Below are 18,989 nucleotides of genomic sequence, written 5' to 3' on the forward strand. Positions count from 1 at the left end.
TTTTTTTCTCTTAATTAATTGGCCTCTCAGAGTTGGTAAGACAACTCCCACCTGTTTATGCTCTCTGTATGTGTGTATATATATCTCCTCAATATATGTTCCATTCTATATGCATCCGAAGAAGTGGGCTGTAGTCCACGAAAGCTTATGCTCTAAATAAATTTGTTAGTCTCTAAGGTGCCACAAGTACTCCTGTTCTTCTTTTTGCGGATACAGACTAACCCGGTTGCTACTCTGAAACCTGTCATATTTGAGAAGGAATGTCTTCCCTTTTTGGTTCTTGATTTTACATGCTCACCAACTGAACAATATTTAATAGCTAACACATGTTGAGTAACTCTGTGGGTTCTCAGAGATTATTACTGCATGAGGCCACACTGCACCATTGATTTTTAAGCAGAACTGTTTACTTATTTCAATCAGGAATTCTACTTCAAAATTGAGGGCACAGTAGGGCCAATCATAACTAGAAAAGTGGATTTATTTTGCAGATAATCTTCTGATGTGAAATACATACTGATAACAATGTTGCTTTCAAATTTTCAGTTTGCCAAAATCCAACTGTTTTCAAATAATAATAGTCCTTTATTCAAAGAAAAAGTTTGTATTCACCCTCATGGAAAAGTCCTATAACATTTAACAGAGAATTACAACCTTTCCAAAGAATTTTTCAGCCAACCTGTAGAATTCAACCACAGGAATATAATCCTCTATTAAATTCTGTAGGGTAGTTTTAAACATTCAAGAGAAAGGATATCATTCTGTTACATTCTATAATTTCTTGTAGTAATTTCTGTAGAATCCTGTTTAATTTCTATACATCCTTACTTTTTTATCCCTATATATTCTCCAGGACTTTTCTATAAAAGTAGACTTTGTAGATCATGCATTATATCCCCAATGCAGCCAACAATATATATTGTGTATCTATCTTGATTCAACAAGAAACATGTCAGAATAAATAGTATTAACTCTAGGAAAAATAATAATAATAATAGAGTGCTAGCAACAATAATAAAAGGTTACTAGTTTGAAAACTATAGCTGGGAATAGTAGCACCACTGGGTCAGATTTATCCCAGGACAGCCCTGGCAAAGGCTGTTCAGAGGAAAATCCTGGCACAAAACATCTGCTATCGCCTCACTGGGGGACACTTGAGGGACCTACAAGATTCAAAAGAACAGGTGGCACTGGTGGAGAAAAGGTCCCAAAGGTAAAGCAACCAGACATACACACTTATTATTTAGCACATCTCATTTGAAGCCTGTATCAGTGGAGTAATTATGGGCTGACCTCCCCAGTGTGAGCATCCTCTTGAAGGCATAAGGAAGTGTAGGTTGTACTTCCTGTACCAAGCTTTGGTGAATCTGGACTAATAAATCTAACTGAGGTAAATAAGAAACCTTCTCAGAATTAGTCATTGAACTAATAAAGGCACTGAATTTTCAGGTTCATAATAAGGGCATTTTTTTTTTATGAATTAGCCATTAAAGATCAGGATATTTTGTTAAACACTTAGAAAGTATAAGATCTGAAAAATATATGGTAAATAATGGGAATAAGATCAGAAGTCAAGGATGTCATTTTATGAATAATTTGCATATTAAAACTAAAAATGGTTCCAATGGCTGCAAAGTCCAACTCTGGATCCAAAATTCCAAAATCTGGGATATTCAGATTAAGGATTTTGATTCAGGTGCATAGAAAATCAGCTTAAGCATATGTTTATATGACCCAGTGGGGGAGGAGGACAGAATTCTAGCGCTCACATAAGAAAATATAGCACTCCGTTAACAAATAAAGCTTTCTACCTCCAGCACTTTGTCTCCTCCTTGTACCCCAGTCAACTCCGCTGGGCCATCTTTGGCCACCCGTGCAATTAAGATTGCCTGGTAACATCAAACACAAAATTTCAGATCCAACAGAGTTTATCCCATTGTTCTTGGATGTTAAAAAGTACATGCGCAGCAAATTGATTTTCAAAGCCTATTGCTCAGCTGCCTATAAATGAATATAAGATAAATGTCTTAATTAACACATTAACAGAAAATGTTAACTGACTGATACGTCGCTGACTGATACAAACAGCAATAAATAAAAGTCATTAACAGTTTACCCAGTGCCTTGAGGGACATATTTGAGAATAAGGATTTGAATGATAAACTGAGAAAAGACAAGTACTAGTTCAAAAAGGGGTTAGTGTGAACAAACAAGTGGGATGGAAGCTGCATTAGTGTGTGGGCTGCAAATGGAGTTTCCTTGAATTCAGGTGGAAAATAACCAATGGAATTTCAGCTGTGAGGCCTTCTTCAGGAACTAATCGTTCACGTGATGCTTCCTTGCAAAGATCATTCCTCAAGGAGGCGTCACAGTTAAAAAGCTACCACCAACTTCAACATCTATCTTGGGGACAAATCTAAGAATACCCTTTTGTTCCCCTTGTCAACTGTATTACTAAGATTACAGCATTACACTGAAGATGACTTCAGAAAGAAGACAGCTAAATCGGCTAGCTTCCAAAAATTGCTTTTTTCCATCTCTTTCTGAATGATTACTTGGTAAATGTTGGAGTAATGAAATGCACCTCATCATTTTCTTTATATGGAGATGAGCCCTTTCCACCAGCAATGCTAATACCAAGACTCCCCATTTGACTGCACACAGTAATGGTTATCTGCAAGAGAATTATAGTTAATAACAAGTGGCCCGATGAATGAAACAGCACCCCATACATTACACAGGCAACAATACTGTAGTTCCCATTCTGTAAACAATCTATCTAATTCAACACAAAGAAAAATGGTGTTTATGCTGCAGTAATATCCTCTTCGCACATACTACCACATAGAAGTATAGCCTTTACCTTTCCCAGAAGCACAAAGAAACACAGTATTTCCACATCTAGGTTTTAAAGAGAGAATTTTGGAAGCTTACATTTTCTCATCATGGGCCTGATTTTGTCACCCTTATATACTGAGCAGCATATTAGTGGTTAGTCCCATTGCTTTTAAGAGGACTAATTATGGAGTCAGGTACTACTGAATGGATGAAATCCTAGCCCTATTGAAAGCTATGGCAAAACTCACATTGACTTCAATGAGGAGAGGATTTCATCCCATGTGAAATAGCTAGTGCTATTGTATTCTGATCATCAGGTATCCATTTCAGAGAACGGGGGGCGAGGGAGGGGGTGATAAAATTCTTTCTTTCACATAAATCAATGATTTATTGGCAACAACACTATTTCTATGCATGTGTCACAGTTAATTGTAAACCTCTTTTTTGGAAAAGTTTTTATACTCACTTCGGGTTGAAATTTCACACAAGTTCCCATCCCATATGCATTTTTTTTCTGGACCAGGTAATTACAGTTGATTAGCATTAAATTAGAATTAGACTGCGCTTTTTAGTGCTACTGTAATGTAATATTCACTTTATTTTTTTTTAAATCAACATTTTTCAGACTACTAGCTCATTAAATGGTAAAGGCCTTTTGGTTTTAAAAAAAGCAAGAGAATTCAGAGTTAAAGCTACCACTGTATTCTTATTGCACTCTCACATGCCTAGAAATTTCAGTACATCTGGGCGACACCTTTGTACTATATTCTGCATCTCCAGTCCCTACAACACAGGCCCAATGGAATTAGTTTAGGTCACAGTGGCAACTTAAATTAACAATTACTTTTGCAAGTTCTATTTGACGATTTTAATAAATAATTTCATTGATATTGAAAAGCAGAAATAGCTTGCAAACATACCTAATAGTCACTGCATTAGAGTTAAGGAAAACCATTTAAAATTGAAATTGAGCTGGAAGATAAATCGGGTTTCATCAATCACTCTTGTGTGTAGCTGAGATGCTCTTACTTTTGCTACTTTAGCTCACGCCTCTAAAGCGATCAGAACATGGATTTGTTAAAATTTTACATTCAGGACTTTTCAATACAGCTGGGATTTTAAACCACTCAGACAGTGTATTTAATTAAGATTACAGTTCTAACATGGTGTGTTGATTTGTAACTAATTATTTTTAAATGTGCAAGAGAATGCCTTATTATACTGATTAAAAAACCTACAACACTTAGATTATGCCCCATTTATCATGGAGTCCAACCACTATTTATGCTCAGCCTGAGTCGTCCCACTGAATTCAATAGGACCATTCATGAGAGTAAAGTTAGTCACATGCACCAAGTTTCACAAGACCATCATTTTCCACAATGCTTCATTGATCTTGTCAGGCTAGACTATAGCCTGGCCTGTGCATCCACGTAGGGGAGTAAAACTGTCCCTTACATTCCTGTGCAGCCTCCCCAGACCCCAGTGCCGTAAGCGTGCACCGAGTAGCTGCTATTGGCCCTAACTTGACCTAGGACCGGGGGGAGGGCGGGTTGGATAAGGGGCAGGAGGTCCCAGGGGGCAGACAGGGGACAGGGAGTGGTTGGATGGGGCAAAGGTCCTGGGGAGGGGGTGGTCAGGAGACAGGGAGCGGGGGGGGTTGGATAGGCATTGGAGTCCCAGGGGGCCTGTCGGGGGGTGAGAGTGTGGATAGGGGTCGGGGCAGTCAGGGACCAGGGGGGTTGGATAGGGGATGGGGTCCCAGGAGGGGGCAGTCAGGGGACAAGGACTGGGGGGGTCCTAGGAGGAGGTGGTCAGGGGACTAGGATCGGGGGGGTTGGATGATGGTAAAGGAGAGGTGGGGGGGGGCAGAAGGGTTTCTCAAAAATTAAGATGGGGGAGTGATGCCGAAAAGTTTGGGAACCACTGTTCTAGAGCAAGCCCCTGAGACATGCAGTACCTTTTCTGTGCTGCTCCAGGGGAGGTGCACCTAGGCCCGTCATGCCCAGGGCTATGGTCAAACCATGATCTAGTCTCCCCTTCCCCACACTTCACACACACACACACACACACACACACAAGTTTTTTCCGTAAATCCAAGGCCCGGTTTTGCAATTCCCACTCATAACAGTAGTCCATGCTCATCTGAACATTCCCACCAACTGCAAAGAGATATTCAAGTAAGCAAGGTCTGTACAAACAGATAAGGGTCTGTAAGGCTGTGTCTTTAATTGTGAGTCACTAAGGCCCAAATATCCACAAGTAATCACTGGTTTTGGGTGCCCAACTAGACACACCTTGGGATGGATCTCCATAGATGTGGTGCATCCACAACTCCCATGGAATTCACTTGGACTTGTGAGTGTTCAGCCCTTCTGAGAAATCATCCCAAAGTGTCTGAAGCTGGGCATTCAAAAATTTAGGTACCCAAAAACAAGGGCTTCTTTTCAAAAGTTTGGCTGCAAATAACTAAGAATATGGGCCAACCCCTGTTCCCACTAAAGCCAATGGGAACAGGAATGGATCCCGGAGAGCACTATACGACTATATTGTAAGTCAGATGAGGATACTTCTTGTCTTTATGTATCACACTTAAAAACCGTCTCCTTTAAATTCAAAGTTTCTCAGATAAACCAAGAGTCACAGAACTGGCCAGGAGTGAAAGGCTCTTCAGGGAGATGCTGCATTACCTTTAATGGTGGCTGTGTCACCTCTGCAGCTCTTGGAACTTGCTCTTTCGTTTCCTCTGGAAACCTGTTGCTCTCTGCTGGAAAGCTGCCTGCTGTGGAGGCCGGAGCCTGCGGCCTGTTGTTAGCCTCTGGAAAAGGCTTCACTTTCACTGCTGCCTTGTGCTTTTCCTGAAGAGCTCCTCTAGGGTTTCTTTGATCTTTAATGTTGTCATCAGTATCAAAAAGACTGCCAGAAAATTTGGATATCGGCTCCTGTTTGTTAGAGAAAGAGAGAAAAAGACAGAACAACAGAAATGTAAATGCCTAATTACTGTTTAGGAGTCTGGACATTATATTCAGTAAATTAGTGTTTTTCTCTATCACATGAGTGTAGATCGGGGTAACTCCACTGAAGACACTAGACCTAACTGTGCCCCCAAAATTCATGTGCAGAGGGGATCCTCCATGCAGCTGCTCTGTAGCACCACCTCTCAATTCTCAGTGCCCTGTGGAGCATGTGAGGCAGGTTTGGGATTCACAAGTAACGGTAGGGGACTAGGTAAGGGTGAAGGTGGACAGTGGGTGGCCTCTCCTTAGTAGGGTTGAGGCCTCCGCCTTCTCTGAACCTATGGAGATAAGGTAATGCAGCTTGGGACTGGATTACCTAATATGCAGAACCTCCTCTGCAGTGGGAATCCTCCATTAAGGGAGGCAGGGGCCGGCTGGAATCTCTGGTACAACAACTACATTGGAGCCATGCTGCCAGGAAGTGTGAATGGGGAAATGGAGGCACATACATGGTTCAGAGGCATAGGTCCTCCTTGCAGATGACCTTATGTCTCCTGTGGATCCCCAGAGATCCATGCAGTAACCCCAGGATCCATGAGAAGGTGGTGATCCAACCCATGCTTTTAGCTCAGGCTCCAAGAAGCAGAACGTATGTATAAACCATCCCCATAAAACACCCCCAATAATTCATTCAGGCTGGGCAGTTCCTTCAGACAGCTCTGGTTTCAAAAAACACAGTAGGTTTTCCAGTCTTCACATATGCAATTTTGTTTTTCTTGATGCTATTTTTATTAGAGAGGAGTTAGCAAGCTGGCTAAACAAATCTCAGCCCCTCTCTTCTAAATTGGCTCTGCGGGTACAGGGTTTCCATATTTGTATATGACTGTGTTTTTCTTTCTAACTTGGCCGCTAAAGGTTTGGATCAAATCTTTTGACAACTTTATCCTTTACTCCTTTAGTTGGAAGTAGGGCTGTCAAACGATTAAAAGATAAAACAAGTGGAAGCTACAAGTTGAAGCATGAAGGGGCATATGAATGTTTAGCATATCTGGTACGTAAATACCTTGCAACACCAGCTACAGCAGTGCCATGAGAACGCCCGTTCTCACTTTCAGGTGACATTGTAAATAAGAAGCGGGCAGAATTATCTCCGTAAATGTAAATAAACTTGTTTGCCTTAGGGATTGGCTGAACAAGAAGTAGAACTGATGTTTTGTTTTATGTTGTTTTGTTTTTGAGCACTGTTACGTAAAAAAAAAAAATTCTAAAAATTGGTAAATTGCACTTTCACGATAAAGAGGTTGCATGACAGTACTTGTATGAGGTGAATTGAAAAATCCTATTTCTTTTTTATCTTTTTTACAGTGCACATATTTGTAGTAAAAAATTATATAAAGTGAGCACTATATACTTTGCATTCTGTGTTGTAATTGAAATCAACATATTTGAAAATGTAGAAAAACATCCAAAACATTTATAATAAATTTAAATTGGTATTCTATTATTAACTGTGTGTTTAAAACTGTGATTAATTGCAACTCTTTTTTTAACCTAGATAATATGTTTTTCGTTAATCACTTGAGTTAACTGCATTTAATTGACAGCCCTAGTTGGAAATAAAATTATTTAACATACAAACATGCATCAACAACTGGCCAGGATTTCAGCCTCTCTTTCTAAAGTTGCAGTGTTTAATACAAAGCAAGACAATAGGCCTTATCCTGCCAACCTTCCTAGAGTAAAACTCCTGGTCCTTATCAGGCCATTGATTTTTAAGGCTAGATTGTGGCTTTGCGACAAACCCTATGCATGGGGTACTGAGTAGCTGCACCAGCTTGGGGCAGAACAGGTAACGGACTCTGGCTCTGAGGAACAATTTCCTCACTACTTTCTCCCCCGTGATCCAAGGGGTATAAATTTGCTGCTGGCTTGTACCACAAGCAAATTACAACCACCTCAGGCCAGCTCAGCTCTGCTGGTCAGTGATTTAAGGGGAGGAAGAACCAAGGCTCTGTCTACATGCTTCAGGAGTAGGAGTAGCTTGAGCACCATGTGGGACATAAGGGGAGCTCTTACATGAGTGAGTACACCAAGTCCCAACCTAGCTTTTAGACAGCACTGATCAAGGGTTTATATTCTGATCTCTGTAAGGACTGTACTGAAGCCAATGTTATCCAAATAACCACTCAGTTCAAAACATTCAGACTTCTATAACTTCTAAACACTCGCATTTGTATAGATATAACTAATTAACATGAGGCCCTTTGTCTCTGGAATCCACTCTCTATTCTCCTCCTTATTCCCCAATAGTCCGAATCCACTGATCATCAAGGTATGCTGAATAGCCCACTTCACTAGAGCTTGGGGAGGGATGTCGATATGGAAGGTTAGGGATTTCTAGGGAAACAGGGGATATTTCTATTTTCCATTGCTGGCCAGATTTATTTATTTATTTATTAAGTGTGGGTTTGGGGCTCTGTCCCAAGTGGTTTTGTTTTAGACAACTGTTAAGTCTCCTAGAATCTGGGAGAGGCATCTGCTTAAATGTATTTCAATCAAAATAAATAAAGGACTGAAAGTGATTCCATCTCCTCCACCACAAAACACAAACAGGAACATTGAAACTATGGATTAGAACAGCGACCAGGTCAGTTCAGGAAACTATAGCTCCTTTCTAACCAGGAGGATCCAGATGTTCGGTGAATTCAAAATTGAATGGGTTGAATAGATTTTTAATCTACTAGATTGTGTCTTTGAGATTGTAAAGGAAGCTACTCACATCCTCATCAGGATCCTCCAATTCCTCTGCTTCTTGCTCAGGACTGATTCTCCCTTCCTTCCATTTTTCATTGCCTGAGCTGAATTTATACACATTGCCATCATGAAAACTTTCTCTTCCCTTTAATGAGGCCCAGCGAGAGCTCTGCGAGCTCCAGTTATGGCCGCTGTAGAGTTTAGGAGACTTGGGAAGCCACTTAACAGAGTCCTGGTGAAGAAGAATAAAACAAGACAAAAGGCAATGAATAGATTTTAAAAATGTGACTGTATAACAATCAATATCTACCTAGCAAGGAGATGGCCTGGCAAGTATGGTCGAGTGTTTCAACATCACATAATTCTTTGTTGGCTTACATGGAGGTGAGCACTGCACCTAGGAAAGTGCCTTTGGTCCAACAGATACACTTCAGGTTTGCCTAAACTGCAAGGTATGATTTGCATTAGCTTTAATCTAGCTAACACACTACTTTTAATCTCACTACACTAAAAGATGAAGCCCATCTACATGCTGTTTTTATCTGTGCTAGCTCGGTTAGAGCTAGCGTGAACACACATACCTGAGCTACAACTCATACTTTCAATTGCAGCATAGACATACCCCTAAGGAGTAAACAGGCTTTAATGGTGGCATTGATCTGAAGTCTGTTGAAATCAGCCCGAATTGAATCGAGCCCACATTCAGCATCTTAAAGGAGGAGCTCACTGCTCACACACTCAGGGCTTGTCTACATTACCCGCTGGATCGATGAGCAGCAATCAATCCAGCAGGAGTCGATTTATCGTGTCTAATCTAGATGCGATAAATCAACCGCTGAGCGCTCTCCCATCGACTCCGGTACTCCACCAGGGCGAGAGATGCAGGCGGATTCGACGGAAGAGCGTCAGCTGTCGACTTACCGCAGTGAAGACACCATTGTAAGTAGATCTAAGTATATCGACTTCAGCTACGTTATTCACATAGCTGAAGTTGTGTAACTTAGATCGATCCCCTCCGGCTAGTGTAGACCAGGCCGCAGATAAACACAATTTGCAATATTGTCTGTGATAGCACTATGTAGTGGCTTTTATACTGCTCTGTTAAAACAAATGGTATAATAGAGCAGCTGGAGCTTCACCCACTGTTTCTCCCCATCTCTTGATTTAGAATCCCAGTGATAGTTACGTGTTCGCTTTCACTGCCCTGGGAATAAAGTGTTTTATTTTAAAAGCATTGCCAACAAAAGATAAGAAGACATTACATTAGTATTTTTTTAAAAAAAAAGATCAGATATCTAAAGCACTGTGAAAAAGCCAAGGAGCAAAAGGAAAGGGGGAACTTTGAGAGCCACATAGCATGCTATTATAATTTACTTTGTGGTAATTTAGTCCAATTTTCACAACATCTGGGCCTCTCATTAAAGCTATACAAAAATAGTCATCCATGCCAATGTACACATTTCAGACAGCTTTGCAGTTACGCTATGTGTAGACCCTAGAAAAGCTGCATGTAAAGATGAGTGGTAGTGGTCACACATCATCAAATGTACATATGTTCTCTTTGAACAAACTCCTTAAAGCTACAGTATTGACCCTGGAAATGAGGCAGCAGCTTGGGAGGTTAGTGTTTGGAAAGCATCAGTTCTTTTACATTGCACTTCTACAACAGCTTCCATCTGAGGATCTCAAAAGCATTTTAAAGGCTAAAAACATTTCTATAATTGGTAGGTATTATTCCCATTTTACAGATGGAGAAACTGAGGCACACAGGCTAGACGCCTCACATAGAATCATAGAAATGTAGGCCTGGAAAGGACCTTGATAGGTTATCTAGACCAGTCTCCTGCACTGAGACAGAACGAAGTATTATCTAGACCATCCCTGACAGGTGTATGTCTAACCTGTTCTCAAAAATCTCCAATGACAGAGATTCCACAGCCACCCTAGGTAAGTTGTTCCAGAACTTAACTACCCTTACAATTAGGAAGTTTTTTTCTAATGGCTAACCTAAATCTCCTATTACTTTTTGTCCTGTCCTCAGTGGTCCAGGAGAACAATTTATCACTGTCCTCTTTATAACAACCTTCTACATACTTGAAGACTTATGTCCCCCTCCCCTCTCCCACCTTCCCACCCCTGTCTTCTCTTCTCCAGACTGAAAAAAAAAAACCAACACAATTTTTTTCAATTTTTCCTCATAGGTCATGTTTTCTATACCTTTAATCATTTTCGTTGCTCTCCTTTGGACCTTCTCCAATTTGTCCACATCTTTCCCAAAGAGTGGTGCCCAAAACTGGAATTCTAATCACATCTTCCAAAGTGCTTGCAACCCCTCCCAGCTTGGTATTGTCCACACACTTTATAAGTGTACTCTCTATGCCATTATCTAAATCATTTATGAAGATACTCAATAAAACTGGACCCAGGACAGATAAATGCAGAATCCCACTTGACATGGCCTTCAAGCTTGACTGTGAACCATTGATAACTGCTCTCTGAGTACGGTTTTTCAACCAGTTGTGTATCCACCATACACTAGGTTCCTCTAGGCTATATTTCCCTAATTTGCTTATGAGAAGATCATGAGAGACAGTATCAAAAGCCTTACTAAAGTCGAGATATAGCACATCTATTTCTTCCCCCATCCACAAAGCTTGTTAACCTGTCAAAAAAGGATATTAGGTTGGTTTGACGTGATTTATTCTTGACAAATCCATGTTGACTGTTACTTATCTTGTTATCTACAAACTGCTTGTTTGATTATTTGCGCCATTATCTTTCTGGGTACTGAAATTAAGCTGACTGGTCTGTAATTCCCTGGGTTGTCCTTATTCCCTTTATAGATAGGTAATATATTTGCACTTTTCCAGGCCTCTGGGATCTCTCCCATCCTCCACAAGTTCTGAAAGTATCCTCATGTGAATTTTGTCAGGTCCTGCCAACTTGAAGACGCACACACATACATACACGCCAATGAGGCAAAGAGATGGAGGACAGTTCTAGACAAGGGAAACTTCAGGAAAGGCTACATCAAGAACATTCCATCAACAAATGATTGCACTCACGCTGTTTAACCGGATGTTGGTTTAACAAATGGTTTTCTTCATATTGCTTTTTTGTTTTTTAATGCAGCATCATTAGTACATGAGTCTTTGCACATACACAAATTACTGGTGTCAGCACAACAGATATTACAATCTGTATTATACATAATAAAGCAACTGATGACGACAATAAAAGGCCTAGGGAGGGAACATAGGAAGACAAGGATTACCATGCTGGAAGATCATGCAATATGTTTGTAGTCCTCTTGGGATTTTGTCTGCTTGTTGTTTCTTATTATAGTAGAAGAGACTACAACAGTAGTTCAGTGCAAGGTGTATGACAAGATTACAGAACTCTTTCACAGACTTTTCTAATAGCTCATACTATAATAAAAATTAAACATACATTTTCCATTACTATACTCCAGAATGGTCACTTTGCCGCTAAAAGAAATTAGCTGTTAAAGGGTACACTCAAAATAATTTTATGTTTAGAAACTTCCACACTCCGACCCTTTACTAGTAAAACAGTGAGGATTTCTGGATATTCTAAGAAAAGAACATAAGAACGGCTATACTGGGTCAGACCAAAGGTCCATCTAGCCCAGTATCCTGTCTACCGACAGTGGCCAATGCCAGGTGCCCAAGAGGGAGTGAACCTAACAGGTAATGATCAAGTGATCTCTCTCCTGCCATCCATCTCCACCCTCTGACAAACAGAGGCTAGGGACACCATTCCTTACCCATCCTGGCTAATAGCCATTAATGGACTTAAACACCATGAATTTATCCAGTTCTCTTTTAAACTCTGTTATAGTCCTAGCCTTCACAACTTCCTTAGGCAAGGAGTTCCACAAGTTGACTGTGCGCTGTGTGAAGAAGAACTTCCTTTTATTTGTTTTAAACCTACTGCCCATTAATTTCATTTGGTGGCCACTAGTTCTTGTATTATGGGAATAAGTAAATAACTTTTCCTTATCTACTTTCTCCACATCACTCATGATTTTATATACCTCTATCATATTCCCCCTTAGTCTCTTCTTTTCCAAGCTGAAAAATCCTAGCCTCTTTAATCTCTCCTCGTATGGGACCCATTCCAAACCCCTAATCATTTTAGTTGCCCCTCTCTGAACCTTTTCTAGTGCCAGTATATCTTTTTTGAGATGAGGAGACCACATCTGTATGCAGTATTCAAGATGTGGGCGTACCATTGATTTATATAAGGGCAATAATATATTCTCCGTCTTATTCTCTATCTCCTTTTTAATGATTCCTAACATCCTGTTTGCTTTTTTGACTGCTTCTGCACACTGTGTGGACGTCTTCAGAGAACTATCCACGATGACTCCAAGATCTTTTTCCTGATTTGTTGTAGCTAAATTAGCCCCCAATCATATTGTATGTATAGTTGGGGTTATTTTTTCCAATGTGCTTTCCTTTACATTTATCCACATTAAATTTGCCATTTTGTTGCCCAATCACTTAGTTTTGTGAGATCTTTTTGAAGTTCTTCACAGTCTGTTTTGGTCTTAACTATTTAGAGCAGTTTAGTATCATCTGCAAACTTTGCCTTCTCACTTTTTACCCCTTTCTCCAGATCATTTATGAATAAGTTGAATAGGATTGGTCCTAGGACTGACCCTCGGGGAACACCACTAGTTACCCCCTCTCCATTCTGAGAATTTATCATTTATTCCTACCCTTTGTTCCCTGACTTTTAACCAGTTCTCAATCCATGAAAGCACCTTCCCTTTTATCCCATGACAACTTAATTTACATAAGAGCCTTTGGTGGGGGACCTTGTCAAAGGCTTTCTGGAAATCTAAGTACACTATGTCCACTGGATCCCCCTTGTCCACATGTTTGTTGACCCTTCAAAGAACTCTAATAGATTAGTAAGACACGATTTCCCTTTACAGAAACCATATTGACTTTTGCCCAACAATTTATGTTTTTCTATGTGTCTGACAATTGTATTCTTTACTATTGTTTCAACTAATTTGCCCGGTACCGACGTTAGACTTACCGGCCTGTAATTGCCGGGATCACCTCTAGAGCCCTAAATCATGTAAGGTCAGAGTATTCTGCTTTGCAGAGCTATAGAGCCAGTTCACCAATGAATGGAGTTTGAAAGAGCCACAATCATGTTTGCATTAGCGGCTCCCATTCCTGACAGCTTGGTAGGTAGGAGAAAGGATTCTCTGTTGCATTTGTTCATCACTCTCCTTGGATGCCAGACAGCATGGGGAATGCTCCTGTGATCACCACTCTGCTCATTCTTTTTGAGATTAGGTAGGAAGATCAGAACTCTGATTAGACAAATGGATTACATGACAGAGCCACCATGAAGTTCTAGAGCTGCAGATAGGGTACCACTAGTAGAGGAGGTTATAGAGAAATTATTTTTAAAAACATTAGAGATGGGACTCAGCCACAGTTTAATTACAGATTTGAACTTCCCCAACATTTAGGGTGCTAGGACATAGGGATTGGACCTCTGTCTGCTTTTGCATCTGAGACCATTAGAAAGCAAGCGGACAGTGTTGATAGTAAAAATAAACACAGGGGTAGTGTCTCTGACCCCATTTAAAAGCTGAATGACAGCTCCTTAAACACACACAATGTTGCAAACACTTTTCCAGTAGAACCAGAAAAAGTCCACTTTCCCAAATGAGTGCAAGTTGAAAGATGTAGACAGAGAATATTATGACTGAATGTGGATAGGTCTCAGTCAGTCACAAAAAGAAAGCTTCATTTCATAGTATCCCTCACTGCTGGTGGTGCTGCTTATACACATATGGAGAGTGAGTAGGTTGTCCTCGATACAGTTTAAATTTCAATCTTTAACTTGGAAGGGAAGATAAGCCTGGAGGATGCAACTGCAGGGTAGTCTGCATTCCCTATTGGTATTTTCTTCTTTGATAGAATAAGTTTCATAGCATTCGTTTTTGAGGTTGGACTTTATGCTCAGGCCTTAAATAGGTGATAAATAAGGGAATTGGGGGTAAGAGCACATTAACAATCCAGGATCTTTTTCACATCCATAAGCTTTTTCATCACCGGGGATCTTCTGCATGTGCAAAATATGCATAAATAATTTAATTCCACCTTAAGCATCTATTATCTATCTACTCACATTTAGGATCGATAAGGTAGAGATACACAAGTAATTCCAGACAAGAAGAGCTCACCATTCTATTAGGAATGTGCAATGTTCCTTCACTATATATAACCAGAATGCTTTGCAAAGAGCACATCTACCAAGCCACAAAGAAAAACATAGCCAATGAAATTTGTGCCGGTCTGCTGATGTGAAGGCAAACGTAATTCTTAATCGCTTTTTAAAAATCACTCCTCTTCCATAAAAGTTTTCAATGCAAAAAATAATAATAAAAAAAATGCAGAGATGTAGGTCATGAACCTGACTACAGTAGGAATGGAGGGTTCTGCATGGAGAACAGGGAGTGTTCAGCATCTTGCAGGCTCAAAACCCAAAGACTGCAAGCTCCTGGGAGCACAGAACCAGGTCTTTCTCCACATATTGTACAAAGCCAAGCACACAACCAGAGTACACAGTGCTGTCAGTTCTTAGTTATACTAATGACACTTCATCAAGAAAAGATGAGTGGTACACGTCTCTTGATGGTATTGTATCATAACTGAATATTCGTCAGCGCTTGAATCTTTCAGCAGCCCCCATTTATTGAACGAATATAGAATATATGTCTCTCTCTGAGACAGAGCCACCTGCTGGTACAATACTAGCACTAATACAGCAGTTTTCTCCAGCCAAGCATTTTTACAAATAACTAACTTTATGACACGCAGGTAAGTATTCACATCCCTATTTTACAAATGGAAGAAACTGAGGCACACCAAGGTTAAATGGCAAACCTAATGTGCCTAATGTCAAATATGGATTTAAGTGCTTCACTTTAGACAATAATCTTTGAAATTTTTGAAATAATCCAAGAGTAGGATTGGATTCCCTGGTTCCTAATTTTGTATTCAGAACTTTTTAAAGATTTTTTTTTTTAAATAGCAAAGATATTTTGCTTATGGAATACAGTTCTGTTCAGGAAATTTAAAATAAATTATTGAAACAAATATTTTTCTCATATCCATCATAGTTTATTTCATTATGATGCACATAAATACAGTTTCAGTTGCATGCCCTTCATCAGCATGTGCACACCACATTGACTTACAAAACTGCTTTTCTACTTAATGAACAAGAAACAGGTTAGGTGATCCTCCTTGCCCCTGCAGAGGCTTTTAATGTCTGCCTCCTACCCTGTGCTGTCTTCATATGCAATCCCTAAGGATAAGATGTCACTGGGGTCACAGAAGTCACAGATTCCGTGACTTCAAGAGATTTCCATGACATTTTTTGCCTCAGCTGCTGCGGGCGGTGGGGGGGCCCCAGAGCGCCGAGCTGCTGTGGGCATCGGGTGTGGGACCTGGAACTCCCAGCTACCAGCCCCGGAGCTCCGAGCCACTGTGGGTAGCGGGTGCTGTCCTCCCCCATGGATTTCATCCCTCCCCACTCGGGCTTCAGTCATCCCCCATCACCTCCCCACCCCATTTTTAGTAAAAGTCACAGACAGGTCATTGGCTTTTATGAATTTTTATTTATTGCCCATGACCTATCCTTGACTTTTACTAAAATAACTGTCAAAATCTTAACCTTAGCAATCCATATGGAACAGTATTTTTGTCACACCCTTGTGTGTTAAGGGGACAAGCTATCCTCACAAGGCACAAATAAAATGCAGATATTAAAAAAAATCTCTCTAATAAATCCTCTATAGGAATGAGTTTTCCACAAGCAAAAAGGTTTGCAAGTGCCACATATGCTATAAATCATCTGTGCAAACCAACAACAAAATCCCAATCGATTATTCAAAAGAGATGAATGGCTGATCGACTCATTTACATTTTAAAAGAGAAAATCTTCATAGCAGTAGGCTGATTACACTGTATTTTGACTTGCAGGAATGTTAACATGGCAGAATTTTCAGATGTGTAGTACATGCGGAATGAAGCACATTTTGTTATCCATAACCTAGCTCATAAAACCCAAATTTCACATTCCAACCTGCTTGTTTCCTTTTTAAAAAAAAGTTTATTTATATTTTAAAATATTTTAAAATTGTGAAAATATGGTATGGGTTTTAATTTTGCAAGGTGTTTTCCTAGAGTAGACTCCCTTGCCATTTTATGTATACAGTGCATGTAGCATTCTACTAACCAAAAAGGATTGTACATTTATATACTGTAGCTCTTTTAAAGCAAGAAAAATTTCAAAATGCTTTACAATCAAACAGATATTTTTAAAAAGTGTACAAATCACTGAATCTGAACAGCCCACACACCAACATTACTAAATCCACCAACATTCTCAAGAACAGCTATTTCCGACAGATACTGAAGTTTCTGGGAGGTGGGCAGAATGTAATCACTCAAAATGGAATTTTGGTTAGGCTCACAGGGTTAATGCTCCTACAGTTACAACCCCCCTTCTCCCCCCCAAAATGGCCACAGGATCACTAATCACCACAGATGATCAGGACTTCCAGGTTGGCATCTCATCCAGAAGATGGCAAACACCAACAGTGTATTGCTCCCTACTCCATGGCTCAGCTCCCAGCATCAGAACAACCTTCAGTTCTGATCAAGGTGAGAGCCACACCAATTCTACCAGTACCTTAGAGCTTATTGACTCCATTTTTGCACCTATTTAAGTAAACGAATAGATGAACTGAAAATCTCCTATTGTGGATGCAGTTATACAGCATAAAGGTGGTGTTTATCCTAAAGATATCTGTATATCAGCTTGAATTTTTCATTCAAAAATTCAGCAATTGCCCCGCATACAGAGAATCTGTGAGCAGCAAGAGGTGAAGTTGGTTGAATAAATAATTAGTTTAAAATGATTCACTCAACTCTGGTAAGCATTAATACCCCCCTTTTTGAGATGGAAGAATGGAGGCACAGAAGTTCAATGCTTTGCCCTTAGGGACAAAACAAGTTAATGGTAGAAATGGGAACAGAACAGGAGAGTGCAGATTCCTAGTCTTCTGCTTTACTAGTAGAGAACACTTCCCATGACTGTTCAATACTGTGGTGAGGAGCCTAATAAAGGACAGATCCAAATAACAGCTGTTGTATTCTCATGTTGTAGGAAAGAGTAGCCTTAACTGAACATGTACATCCACAGTATTCCACTTACAGAACATGGCATCAAAAGCTTACACATGTTGCCTGACCTTTTTTAAGGTTAATAATGTTTGACTTAATGGCCAATTGATCTGACTGTGATAAGGTTCTTCCTCCAGAATTAGGCTACACAGAACCCACACTGGTGAAGTTCAATGTTTTGGGATGGATGACAAAGAGACTTACACAGAGGGCAAAGTAAAACCTTAGATATCTTTATTAAAATAATGGATAAAGCTAGAGGTGCAGTTCTCATCCCTGGCTTTCTAATAGCCGTTCTTGATCCACTTACGCTGGTCCCCAATGCTGCCAGTTTATCCACTATTTCTCGGTACACATGGTCATTTTTGGTATGCTTACTGACGTTGAACATCTTGCTTGCCTCATACCAGAGATTTATCAGAACCTGACTGTGGTCCCATGCCCAGGTAGCAGCGTGCTTGGCAAAGGACTTCTTGTTTGTGGCGATAGCTAATGCAGGAGATGGTTCATTCTGTTTGTAGCTCAGTGGTCAGAATAAAATGAAAGGGTTAAGCACCAAGCAGGTGTACTTGAATCACTGAGGTTGCTTCTGTTTCCTAGGAGTTGATTGGCTATTCTTGGGAAAGGAAAGGAACAGTGGCCCATGGGATAACAATGGTGGCCTCTCAAGACATGAGTTTGGGGAGACTGACCCAAACTGCATTCATACTGCAAAACGAATGAGAGTCCAGTAGAACCTGGCTTGGACTCATCCCCAGGTCCTAGGACCTGGGTTATGCCAACTTATTGGCCTGAGTCAGACAGATGTGTGTGTAGACGGAAGGGGGTTTGGCATGAGCCTGAATCTTTGAAGGAGTTTTGTGCAAGACCCAACTTCCAGCCTGTTTTCTTTTACCCTAGTGACATCTGCTTGGAGAGCAATACAGCAGTGCACAGACAATCCAGGAAGTTTTTGGAGAGTGTTGGGGACAACTTCCTGGTGCAAGTGCTGGAGGAACCAACAAGGGTCTGTGATCCTCTTGACTTGCTGCTCACAAGCAGGAACAAATTGGTTGGGGAAGTAGAAGTGGGTGGCAACCTGGGCAGCAGTGACCATGAGATAGTCGTGTTCAGAATCCTGACAAAAGGAAGAAAGGAGAGCAGCAGAATACGGACCCTGGACTTCAGAAAAGCAGACTTTGATTCCCTAAGGGAA

The 18,989-nt window shown here is 40.4% G+C and overlaps 1 protein-coding gene across 1 annotated transcript in view; it reads right to left on the reverse strand.

The window, feature by feature from the left end:
* LOC117875513 (protein scribble homolog) overlaps positions 1-18,185 on the reverse strand; it is a 43,268-nt gene extending 25,083 nt beyond the window's left edge. Inside the window, exons 1-5 of the mRNA XM_034766896.1 lie at positions 18,105-18,185; positions 8,575-8,781; positions 5,529-5,780; positions 2,585-2,674; positions 1,812-1,889 (exon numbers count right to left, since the gene is read on the reverse strand). Of these exons, the coding sequence (XP_034622787.1) occupies positions 1,812-1,889; positions 2,585-2,674; positions 5,529-5,780; positions 8,575-8,781; positions 18,105-18,185 (708 nt within the window). The remainder of the gene's footprint in view (positions 1-1,811; positions 1,890-2,584; positions 2,675-5,528; positions 5,781-8,574; positions 8,782-18,104) is intronic.
* Positions 18,186-18,989: the final 804 nt, after the last annotated feature.

Source organism: Trachemys scripta, chromosome 3 (genome assembly GCF_013100865.1).
Source record: "Trachemys scripta elegans isolate TJP31775 chromosome 3, CAS_Tse_1.0, whole genome shotgun sequence".
Classification (NCBI taxonomy): Eukaryota; Metazoa; Chordata; order Testudines; family Emydidae; genus Trachemys; species Trachemys scripta.